This window comes from Hyperoodon ampullatus (genome assembly GCF_949752795.1).
Source record: "Hyperoodon ampullatus genome assembly, chromosome: 20".
NCBI lineage: Eukaryota > Metazoa > Chordata > Mammalia > Artiodactyla > Ziphiidae > Hyperoodon > Hyperoodon ampullatus.
The window spans coordinates 24,725,732-24,738,193 of record NC_136933.1 but is presented as its reverse complement, the minus strand read 5'-3'; the positions used below and the strand labels follow the sequence as shown (position 1 = coordinate 24,738,193).

General features: G+C 41.6%; 1 protein-coding gene across 1 annotated transcript; it reads left to right on the top strand.

Moving 5' to 3' along the window:
- Window positions 1–259: 259 nt before the first annotated feature.
- CDKN2AIP (CDKN2A interacting protein) lies at window positions 260–3,029 on the top strand (the record flags this gene model as incomplete). Its single annotated transcript, XM_079726538.1, has 3 exons — window positions 260–531; window positions 963–1,093; window positions 1,684–3,029. 3 exons carry the CDS (start codon window positions 260–262, stop codon window positions 3,027–3,029), a joined length of 1,749 nt encoding a protein of 582 aa, XP_079582664.1.
- Between the last annotated feature and the right edge of the window lie 9,433 nt (window positions 3,030–12,462).

Here is a 12,462-nt window from a genome sequence, read left to right as displayed (position 1 = left end):
AGCGTCCTGGGAGAGCCGGCTCGCGCCGGAAGGACGCGCGGGCGCTCGGCGGCAGCGAGGTTATAAAAGGGAAGGAGCCGGCGGCGGGCGGAAGTGGGCGGTTTAGCTGCTCCCGGCGCTGTTGTTTGGTGTTTGCGCTTCTCGAGGGGCGTTCTCTGGTGGGCCGCCGGTGCAGGCCGCAGTGACAGGGCCGCTCGCCCCGCAACCCCCAGCCTCGGCGCAGCGTCCGATCGCGACTTCCGCGAGCCGCAGGCCCAACATGGCGCAGGAGGTGTCGGAGTACCTGAGCCAGAACCCGCGGGTGGCCGCCTGGGTGGAGACGCTGCGCTCTGACGGCGAGACCGACAAACACTGGCGCCACCGCCGCGAGTTCCTGCTCCGCAACGCCGGGGACCTGGCCCCCGCCGGCGGCGCTGCCTCCGCTCACCCGGAGGAGGCCGCCGACGCCGAGAGCGGGACCCGCAGTCGGCAGCTGCAGCAGCTCATCTCCTTTTCCATGGCCTGGGCCAACCACGTCTTCCTCGGGTGCCGGTGAGTGAGCCGGCGTCCCTGAGCTGCTCTCGCGGTTTTGTCCGGAGCTTTCGGCGGGAGGGGAAGTGGTGGAAGCGCGGGAATCCGCGGGACAGGCTGCCCTCTAAGGGCGAGAAGGGCGTCTCTGCCATGGTTAACAGTCTGGAGGTGCCCCCGTTGGGTGGGGAGCTGGCGGTGGAGTTGTTGGCGATGAGCTCACAACGCTCTTGGGGGAGAGGGGCACTGAGTCTAAATTAGGTTTGTACGAAGGGACCCCGCCTCCCAGACCCCGGGCGTTTGTTTACGGCGTTCCAGGAAACACGGTTCCTGGCGGTTGATTCCGTTTCTTGATTACAACCAGGAAATGCAGTTCCTGTGGCCTGTTTTCGTACCCCAGAGGTGGCAGCTTAGCAAAAACACTTCCTAAAGTGTCTTTCCCTTCCTTTTTTCAGGTACCCTCAAAAAGTTATGGATAAAATACTTAGTATGGCTGAAGGCATCAAAGTGACAGATGCTCCAATCCATACAACAAGAGACGAACTGGTTGCCAAGGTGAAGAAAAGAGGGATATCGAGTAGCAATGGTTAGCAGATCATAGATGTGAACATACATAGGAGTTTAGAACTTAAATTTGATGTTATTAGGAATTATCGTTATTACTAAGTTTTTAACAAGTTAGAATTTATATAATGTTATTAATCAAATTGGAATGTTAAACCTAAATTACGTGTCTCTGTGTTTTAGGCTTTGAATTTGATGGTTTCCTTTGACGTCTGTGAGATTTTGAAGTGTGAAATATTGTCTATGCTGTTGATTTTTTAATATTAGAAATTATTGAGGGCACTTCCCTGGCGGTCCAGTGATGAAGACACTGCGCTTCCACTGCAGGGGGCACGGGTTCGAGCCCTAGTCAGGGAACTAAGACCCACATGCCCTGTGGGGCGGCCAAAAAACAAAAAAATAACAAAAAATTTTAAAAATAAAAAGATTATTGATGTTATTCAACGCTGTTTTAAGAAATTAATGAAGTTATTCCACACTTTTTAAAGAATCTACAAATCCTGAAATGTTTTCACCTTGTGCCTGTATTTTAATATGTGTATCTGTCTTGTAGATCTTCATCTGATATGTATGAGGTAGGCTGAGTCACATACGTGTTTTCGTTTTTTTCAGAAGGGTTAGGAGAGCCAACAAAAAAACGAGCCACAGAAGGAAAAAGCAGTTCTGCAGCTGAGCAAGATCACGTGAAAATTCCTGCCAAAACAGAGCGTGCGTCAGCTCAGCAGGAAAGCAGTTCCGCGTGTTCGGGATCAACCACCAAATCAGAGAGTAGTGGGAACTCAGCTCGGAGCTCTGGCGCCCTGAGTCAGAACAGCCCCGCAGGTGATGGAGAGCGCTCTGTTTCCAGCCAAAGCAGCAGCAGCATTCCCTCCCAGGTAACAGCGGTAGGGTGTGGAAAAGCTTCTGAACCAGAAGCTCCAGATAAACATGGGTCAGCGTCGTTTGTTTCTTCGTTGTTGAAATCCAGTGTGAATAGTCACGTGACCCAGTCCACTGATTCCAGACAACAAAGTGGATCCCCGAAAAAGAGTGCTTTGGAAGGCTCTTCAGTCTCAGCCTCTCAAAGCATCTCAGAGATTGAGGTGCCCTTGTTGGGCTCCTCAGGAAGCTCAGAAGTAGAGTTGCCACTGTTGTCTTCTAAACCCAGTTCAGAGACAGCTTCAAGTGGGTTAACTGCCAAAGCTAGTTCAGAGGCAAGTGTTTCATCATCAGTTCCTAAAAACAGTTCCTCATCAGGCACATCTTTACTAACCCCCAAGAGCACCACCTCAGCAAACACGATGCTGACTTCCAAAAGCACTTCACAGGTGGCCGCATCACTGTTAGCTTCCAAGAACAGCTCCCAGACCAGCGGCTCTCTGGTTTCCAAAAGCACTTCCATAGCAAGTGTGTCCCAGCTGGCTTCTAAGAGTAGCTCTCAGACCAGCACGTCCCAGCTGCCTTCTAAGAGTACTGCGCAGGCGAGCGAGAGTTCTGTCAAATTCTCTTGTTGCAAGTTAACCAATGAAGATGTGAAACAGAAGCAGCCTTTTTTCAATAGACTGTACAAAACGGTGGCATGGAAGTTGGTGGCCGTTGGTGGCTTTAGTCCCAGCGTGAATCACGGAGAGCTCCTAAACGCAGCTGTCGAGGCTCTGAAAGCAACGCTGGATGTGGTTTTCGTCCCGCTAAAGGAACTGGCAGATCTGCCTCAAAACAAGAGCTCTCAAGAAAGTATTGTTTGTGAACTGAGATGTAAGTCTGTGTATTTGGGCACTGGCTGTGGAAAAAGCAAAGAAAACGCAAAAGCAGTTGCATCAAGAGAAGCCTTGAAGTTATTTCTCAAGAAAAAGGTGGTGGTAAAAATATGTAAAAGGAAATACAGAGGCAGTGAAATCGAAGACTTAGTACTCCTCGATGAAGAGTCAAGGCCTGTAAACCTGCCTCCAGCATTAAAACATCCTCAAGAATTACTGTAATATGTCCAAAATGTCACTGTGTACAATATCTGGTATTTGAAGAGAAAAACTGGCTTACTTTTGTATAATATGAAACACAGGCTTTCACAAATTTTGTATTGCTTTTTTCCAGTTTTGCAGAAAATTTACTTTCTAGTTCTCTTCACACAGTGGAAGTTGTAAATAATTTGTGAATGACAGTATACATTAAAAGGTTTATGAATTAACAGCATACCAGTATGCTGTTTTATTTGCTGAAAAAAATACTGTCTTCTATTTTTAATGACACATTAGGTACGATGTGTAGTTCTGTAGTCTTAAAATTTTTGTACTACTTTGAATTTGGTGAAAATGTATTAAGTTGTCTACCATGCTTTTTTTTTTTTTTTTCTAGCTGAATAAACTTTCACATCAGAGAAAAGGGGACCATAGTAATTGTCTGAAAGTCTGTGAAACTTAAGGTTTTAAGAATGTTGCCTATAATGTTGAACATGTCTGTTAAAGAATAAAAGAGAAAATAGTTGCCTCAGACTATTTTTATGAGAAGCTGTAAGCATTTTTTAGATATAAAGCAGTGTTAAATACTTAAGGTTATTTTATTCTGAAGTTGTTTGAAGTTCACCATGATTTTGACCTCTGCAGAGTCTTTAAGTGGGTTAATTTATGTTTTGAGGTAAAGTACAATTTACACTTTTTCTTAAGGACGTAAATGTGGGTTTCTATATTGAGCATATTTTGTGACTACTACTACTAACAGATTGATTTGTTTAGATATTAAACGCTTTAAGCTGTTTTACCTTTTCAAGAAGTTGTGGTTTTTCTATCCCCCTCCCCCCGTAGTCAGAACCAATTCCTGCGAATAGGCTTCCTGTCACCTGTCACTAGTCGTTTTAAGTTGCAACTAGGTAATTTTTCATAGCTGATACACAGCTTTTTACGGGTAGACAAGTTAACAGTTTGCAAATCTAGAACTGGGTGGGTTTTTTGTTTACAAAACCTCATAGAAGAACACTGGGCAGAATAAGAGAAGCCAAGCTCAGCTCTTTAATGAGCCTGTTCAGTTGAATTACATTTGTTGGTTAAGAAATGAAATCTTGCTTCTGTGTCTTAGGTGATTCGGACTGTACTATTCTTTGTGGCCTTTTTCTGGCTTTCTAGTTGCTGCACTTTGAGCAGTGATGGCGATAACGTACTGAGAAAAACCAGGAAATGGCCTTGCATGTGGCAGTTGTATTGGAGTAGGAAAATTGGACATAAGTAGTAAAATTTAAGTCATGAAGTTATTTCTATTTTATATTCTAGAAATAATAGAGGATACTTTATATACTTGAATTGAGATAATTGTTTTTATTTCACTAGGTAACTTTTTAAAAAGTTTATTTTTGAGCATGTTAAATTGGATACCAAAGTTTAAAATCCATATTATGTAAATGGGTTGCCTTTATATAATATATTGTGAGGAGAAATAACATGAGTGTTGTGAAAGCAGTTTTAATTACCTCAGTTTCCTCAGCCTTGGAATGTGTATTTTGTGGGACAACGATTGCAAGAAAAGTAAGAATAAATTTCTGTAATGTATCTAATTAGGTGGTTTAGTAATTTCCTGAGTTGGCTAAATTTCCTAAATTTCAAGTTAATATAAAAATTACTGAAAATATTTTAAATCACAGTAAACTTCTTATATGGTGGAATTGCAGGAAGCTGCTTAATGTAAAAACAAACATCTAATTAATAAACATTTTCTATAACTATTAAAAGCGTATAATCAGAATTTAAAGAACCCTTGATTTAAGAGAAATGCATATTTTACAATTCTTCAAAATAGTGTAGTGCAGAAGAAAACAAGCGTTGGAATCTTGAGATAGAATCTTGGCTCTTCCTCTTTAAGCATGTAACTGGAAGTTTAACCCTTTAACTTTATCTGTAAAATAGAAGAGCTGCCTCAGCTGTGAGGATCAAACAAGATAATACATGCAAAGTACATAGCACAGTTGAGGACCTGCTTATATATGTATTCTCATTTTCTCAGAACCTGATGAGTAACTATTGTCATTCGGTCCATTTTTCAGATGAAGAAACTGAAAAAGTAATTTGGTCAAAGATCAAATTCAAGCCCATATCTGATTCCAGAGTCCAAGCTCTTACTATGTTTTATTGCTTATTACCTTTCTCACTTCTCTAAGTGATAACATTTCTGAAAATACCCCTCAGACTGGTTTCCTACTAGTTTTAAGTGACCACATTCCAAAGGCTCCTTTCCTTGAACTGAGTCACATAAGGAGATCTAATGTGTGTACTGCTTCTCCTTAGTATTTGCACGTCTCGAATATTCTTGTCTAGGGAATTATCCCATATGGGTGCAGTTGAAGTTTGTTAAAATGATTTGAAATCAAGTTGACTGAATAGGATATTGAGAGAGGAAATATTGATTTTTCTTCTAAATCAATGAGGTGAATGGTATTGTTAATGAGTTTTCAACCCGAATTTTTGGGGCCTGCCACTGCTGCCATTGGCTGGGATAATTGTCATGAGGATATGTGTAATTCCAAGGCTTTTGGTATGTGTTATCAAAAGCATGATCCATTTTAAATTAGGTAAAAAGGGGCCGTCGTTTTCCCTGCCAAGGACAGCTTTTCTTGGTACGGATTTCTCCTTCCTCTTTGGATTCCTGAGCGATGTCAGTGAGGAAGTAACCAAGGCAAGCAGCAACTGGGAACCAGGTCAGTCTTAAATTTGTGTTATTACTAGTTGAAGGGGAATTTGTAGGCTTTGTCTTAAAAAATGGTGCTGAAGCCCTATATCGACTCACTGCCTAGACACTGGCAAATCTATGGGTATCTGTTTAAGCACGACTTAAAAATAACTTGTGTGGTTGATGATTAAAGAAATTCTTCGTAGCTTTCTACCGTTTAAACAAAAACATAAATTGAGGGTTGTCAAGCCATTAATGTTCCTACTCCCTCTCTGCAAAAAAAAAATTAATAGAAATTTCAGTGAATGTAGCTTAGTTGCTATCCAGCTAGAACATTCCTTTTTCCTTTTCTTCCCTATTACCAGCTTTACTCTATCCATTTTTCTATTCTGTTCTTTAGAAAGACTACTGCAGGAAGATCATTATCTAAAAATCCTAATTTTTAAAGTTCTCTTTATCTGTTCCTTTGTGGTTTATACAGCAAGAAAAGTAGTGTAGTTAGTGGACAAGGTCCCAAACAAAATTGACTAACTTGGAAGGCGGGGGGGAAAGGTAATACTAAACAGGAAAGTGTAGATACAGGGTATTCTTTTTAGTAAAAGCTAGAGATTTCATGTGCCAGTCCTTAACACAAAGCAAGCAAATACTTTTTGTGATCTTGAAACTCTCACGAGTAGAATCAGAATCCTCCTTGGAAGTCATTAGGAACAACCAAACTAACAGCATAAACAGCAAGTATGTGGAGTTATAAAACTGTACCATGATAGGAAGTGGAACTATTATACATAATGCACATACAACTTGAAAAGGAGTGTAAAGACAAAGGCACCAAAGGATCATCACCTAGTGTTTTCCTTATGACTGTTTTCATGTTGGTCAGTTTACCAGGGCTCAGACATGGAAATGATAAAACCCGAACTCTGAATATGTGATCAGTGGTTTTCAAACTTTCTGTTAGTCATATTTCTTCAAAGAAAAATGGAGCCCTGTGTGTGTAAAACAGAGAGGAGCAGACCTACTTTGAAAGAGGGCAGCCACACCACATCGATGGATTCCTCTACCTTCCTTTCTCAATTCCTTGGCACCTCCTTGGACTGGACAGAAGGGGGTTTAGCAACTGTGAGGCCTGGTGTAGATGCCAGCTTCCTTCTGCAACTGGTATTAGAGTGATGTAAGGCAGAAAGTTACCAATTTACTAAATGGAATTCATCTGTTTTAAAGTAATATGCCATATTAGAATTTGCAATTAGTAGGGACTCAGGTCAGGCTTAAGGGACCATCATGCAAATTAACATTTAGATAACACCAAAAATAGCTACCATTTCTTACTTATTGTGAACTATCATTGCAGAAATCCATATATAAAGTCCAGTAATTATTAAATGCCCACATAATGATTACCTAGGTCAAAAAACAAAATAGCAGCAGTACAAGAACTCACCATGTGGGTAGCTGTCATTTATTGGGTGCCTACAATATACTGATGCTTTATGTACGTCTTACTTAAGCCTCCTTACCCTTAGGTGGGTTGGTATTGTTGATCCTATTTCACAGATGAGAAAACATGACCATTTTGACTTGTTTCCCTCAAATCACAGAACAAGTAAATGTTGACGTAGGGACTCAAATCCAGCGTTCTAGAAGACTAAACAATGACTTGGTTCTAATTTAGGGCACTGAATGTGGATGCCAATGAGACATGCTGGCCCATGGTATTTGTTTATGTACTAGAAAATAGTGTAATCACACTTGGAGGAAAATTTGAGACATTTTATTTAACAATTTAAATTAGGAAGTTTGTAAAGAAGTAAACTTTAAGGGAAGTTGCTCAAATGTATCTGAAAAAATCGTTGGAAAATATTTTCTAGACATTATTTGTAGAATTTTAAAGGGACAATCTATCTGCAGAGGCAGTGGTATAATCAATGATGTAACCAATGGTTGAAACAAATTATAAACCTAATGAATCCTGTCTCATTACTCTTCACCATTTGTATATTATTAAATACTTTTCTACACTAGCTGAGGAAAAAAAAATGGTTCTCATGAAATAAAAACTTATAGAGGGGCTTCCCTGGTGGCGCAGTGGTTGAGAGTCCGCCTGCCGATGCAGGGGACACGGGTTCGTGCCCCGGTCTGGGAAGATCCCACATGCCGCGGAGTGGCTGGGTCCGTGAGCCATGGCCGCTGAGCCTGCGCTCCACAACGGGAGAGGCCACAACAGTGAGAGGCCCGCGTACTGTAAAAAAAAAAAAAAAAAAAAACCAAAACTCATAGAGGTCCACAGAGGCATCTCTAGTTTGTCATACCTTTGTGGACTGTCATGGATTACTTAACGAGGGAGTTACACACATGCCCAATAACCTGCAATTTGGAAATCAATATGGGATAAAGTATGTGCACCTCTGTCCTCGTTTTTCATTTCAAAATATTGAATGCGATTAACAAGAGAAATATAATAAAGGTAAATAAGAATACTATTCTGAAAATACTCATTCCTTTACCTTGAAATTCACATTCTCTGGCAGTCATTCTGCCGTTATGGCTCATATAGGGAAGGAGAGAAGGATAATGTGACTTTAGGGAAGTCCACGCAGGGATAGCAAGGAAAGAAAAGTGCACCGTTCCAGCCCTAGCAGATTCTGCGGAGGGTAAAGCAGGGAAGCGGGCATTCCAGGCGAGTGGGTCCTGACCTCGACAGCATGAACTTTGCGTGTGTCCATATTGCAGCGGTGGGAGTAATGACAGTTCCCGTGTAATGAGCCTCCTCATCTATCCCTTGACTGTAATCAAAGAATGCATCCTTCCTTAGGAGGGTCTGAGAGATTGAAACAAAGAGGGCTTGAGCAAGAAATCCTGAAGGCATCGAGACCTTGAACCCAAAGCTGCTGAGCTGCACAGCACGGGGCAGCACTCACATGGGATACCGTGGATGTCATTCAGTGCACTGATGTCCTTGGGGTTGCAGAACAAGGTGGCCCTTTTGGGGATCCCTGAGATTGCTGTACGAGTAAACTTCGAAAAATCTTACTTTAAAAAAGTAATTTGAAATAAATACTGGTGGCTTTTATGAAGCATGGATAGCATAAAAGTTCTAACAAACTGTTAATTGGTGGTACCTATGCTAAAGGTACTTGATAAAGCTCGGGGCACTATTTATACTTGGTCAGGCATTACTTTACCCAACACATTCTTCTAGGGGAGGAATTATTTCGAGACAGTAGCCTAAAATCAAATCATACCAGGTGAAGCACAGCTGCTTGGGTTCTGGTAAAGATTTCTTTTTCTCTGTTCACAACCTCTGTTCCTCTGTTCACAGGAACTAAGCAGATGAAGACTAAACGTTGGCTCAAGTATGGAATAAAACAGGGTCGTCTTTGCGTTCTTTCCTTAATTACCCCAAGTTTTCTTCTGAACATTCTGTGTAAACCCAATGGCTCTTGCTCAGTTTCCCTTTGATATTTCTTTCTTTGCTTCATTTATTTTTTTTCTCAGTTGTTACCTTTTGCTGTTGTGAGCTAACAAATGAATAAAGATTTAAGCTTTTTACTTTCTGAAACCATGGACGATCGTACTTCATACGTCAGACATCCTGTAAATTTCAGTGTAATAATGGTTCTGGGAGAATCGTGAAAGACAGTTGCTGACCCCTTTTTGATCTTTGTCAATATAAAGCAAGAGGGGAAAGGATTGGAAGATAGAAATAATATAAGGTCAGCTCAAGAATTTTTTGTAGACTTTGGTGGCTTTTTATTTTTATTCTTATTATATATTTTTTAATGTCAGGTGTCTTTTTTTTTTAATTTATTTATTTTTTGGCTGTGTTGGGTCTTCGTTCCTGTGCGTGGGCTTTCTCTAGTTGCGGCGAGCGGGGTCCACTCTTCATCGTGGTGCACAGGCCGCTCACTGTCACGGCCTCTCTTGTTGCAGAGCACAAGCTCCAGACGCGCAGGCTCAGTAGTTGTGGCTCACGGGCCTAGTTGCTCCGCGGCATGTGGGATCTTCCCAGACCAGGGCTCGAACCCGTGTCCCCTGCATTGGCAGGCAGATTCTCAACCACTGTGCCACCAGGGAAGCCCTTTGGTGGCTTTTTAGAATTCAAAATTCTATCCTTTCTTATTGTAAGGGAATTTATGCTGCCCTATATCAAAGCAAAGCTTCCCTACTGAGTCTTGGCCTAGAGCAGACAAACTAAAATGACAATAACAACATACTGATTTTCTGTTGCCACTGTAACAAATTACCACAGATCTGGTGGCTTACACAATACAAATCTGTAAGTTAGAAGTCCAGTGAGGTCCCCCGGGCTCACATCAAGGTGTTGGCTGCTCTGCTTTCCCTCCGGAGGCTCTGAAGGAGAGTCTGCTTCCCGTGTCTTTTCCAGCTTCTCGAAGCGCTTGCATTCCTTGGCTCAGATCCTCTTCCTCCATCTGCAAAGCCGGCGAGGGTGGGTTGAGTCCTCAAGCCGCATTGCACCGACCCTGCTTCTGCTGTCACATCTTTTTCTGACCCTGACTTCTCTGCCTCCCTTTCCCACTTACAGGGACCCTCGCGATTATACTGGGTTCACACAGATAGCCTCCCTGTTTTTAAGATCATCTGGTTAGATGGTCATGTGATCAACTTTTTAAACTCCGTCTGCAACGTTAATTCTCCCTTGCCATGTAACGTAATGTATTCACAGGTTCTAGGGATCAGGACACAGATACCTTCGGGAGTCCACAAAGAGGTTGTGAATTCACCACCAACATTTATCTTAAGAATGTTGGCTTTCTAACTTCATAAATCACAAAGTGTTAACTGCCTTACTGCTGAGGAAGACAGTGTGTGGAAGGTGTTACAGCTTAAAAATGAGTTCTACAGAGCAGCGCGATACATTGCTATAAGACGACTTACTGATTTTAAATGATGGCTGATCCCAAGTACTTCCTCAATCATTTAATCCCTAAAGTCTAATAAGGGAACCTCTTTTTACTCCACGGATCCTTCAGTAAGAGACTTTCTCTTAAGGGTCAAATAACAGAAGTAACATAGAAGCTGAGATGGCCAACAAGTTGACAGTTTTTCAAGGCTTCATTTGGATCATAGTAGACAGAACAAATACAACTTTGCCCTAAAGAGGCTGGAGGGTGTGGAAATAGATGGAAAGTAAGTGCTCTGTGGCTGACTTCACTTACCTACTGCCTGACTGACCTCGCAAATGTTAAATGTCAGCTTCTCACTGCTGAGCAAAATACATCTTAAATTTATAGCTCTCAAGTATAGCTGGACAAATAGTCAAAAGGCATGTATAACTATTAAAGCACTCAATTCTACATTCTTCATAGTCATATAAGTATATAATAAATAATCCTAGGCATTTGAAAAATCACACTGATTGACTTTAAACATCTAAAATGTCACTGCAAGTATCTAAAGGGGTAAAAGGGAAGTGTTCGTGAGGAACCTGACAGATGTTCTGCTCCAGATAATACGCATACTTCTAAAATCAGAGTTATGTTTAAAGAAAAAAAAACAAAGTTACAAATCCCAATTTTGTGTACTTCAAAGAAAAATATCTTTATTTGGAAAGAGTATCTTTATTCCATTATTCTACCACTTTCAAAATATTTTTAGGGCACCTCTTTTGGAATTGCCTTTTGTTCCAGAAACATATTCTTTGGAATTGCCTTAGCGATTTAGTGGTAGAAAATCTTTGTATTTTGTCGATTGATTTGAGTTTTACTTTTACTTGAGTTTATGGTACAACGTGCACTTATCAGATGGGGCCTCAAATATCCTCATCAGGTTAGATGATTCACAAGCCCTCACTTAAGGGTTTAAAACTGTAGGACCAGAACAAAGGTGAGTTACTTGTGTTTCCAGGAGTGGGCAATAGCTCTCCAACCAGCTAAAGAGGTTGTCCTGTGCTGGGCACCTTGACTGACATCGGAATTGAGACCAAGAGGCTGGGGGTGTGTGTGGGGAAAGTACAGTAAAGTTCTTAGTGCCTCAGGGATAATTCTCCAGAGGGATGTTTAACCGCAAAATGGGGAAGATGTGCTGGTACAGACGTCCTGTAGAGTGACAATGTGAAAAATTAGCTACTGGGACTCCCCAGTAAGTTCTTCCCAGGGCCCACACTGTAAGACGATGGTCATTAAAGCCACCCAGTTACCCAGGTCCTGGAGCACACCCTCTCCCCGTTCTCAAAGTCTTTTTCGCCAACAAGACCCCAAACAATTATGCCCCAGAAAGAAAAATTATGCCCCTAATTTCTTGGTCATCACTGACTTCCTGGAGAAGCTTTTCTCATTAAAATAATCTCCAATGTTTTGTTCCATTCCAACAGTTGAGAGATGGCAATCACAAACACAGTACATGCTCTAAAATCTGATGTAACCTGTAAAAAGAATAAATCATTCAATCAGTAAACTTGGTGAAATATCAGCCAAAAACATGACTTGTGATATAACTCAAAACCAGTGGATGTCACACTCATGAAAAGGGCTGCTTCCTCAGAAGAGGAGAGAGCCAGCCTCATAAGATTATGTTTTTTCCGGCAAAGTCCATCTCAGGAGAGTCTGACAGCAGCCTACCTCTCTAGTCTTTTCCCACCTTCCTTGAGAAAGTCTCTGTATTGCACACAACACTCTGCCACCAGGAGGCAGCATTAGGGCATTGATTTTTCAGGGAATAAACAAAAACACAGGAAACACAGACAAACATCTTATTCAACAAACATGTATTGGTCCTTTTATGTGCCAAACACCTAAGGAGTTT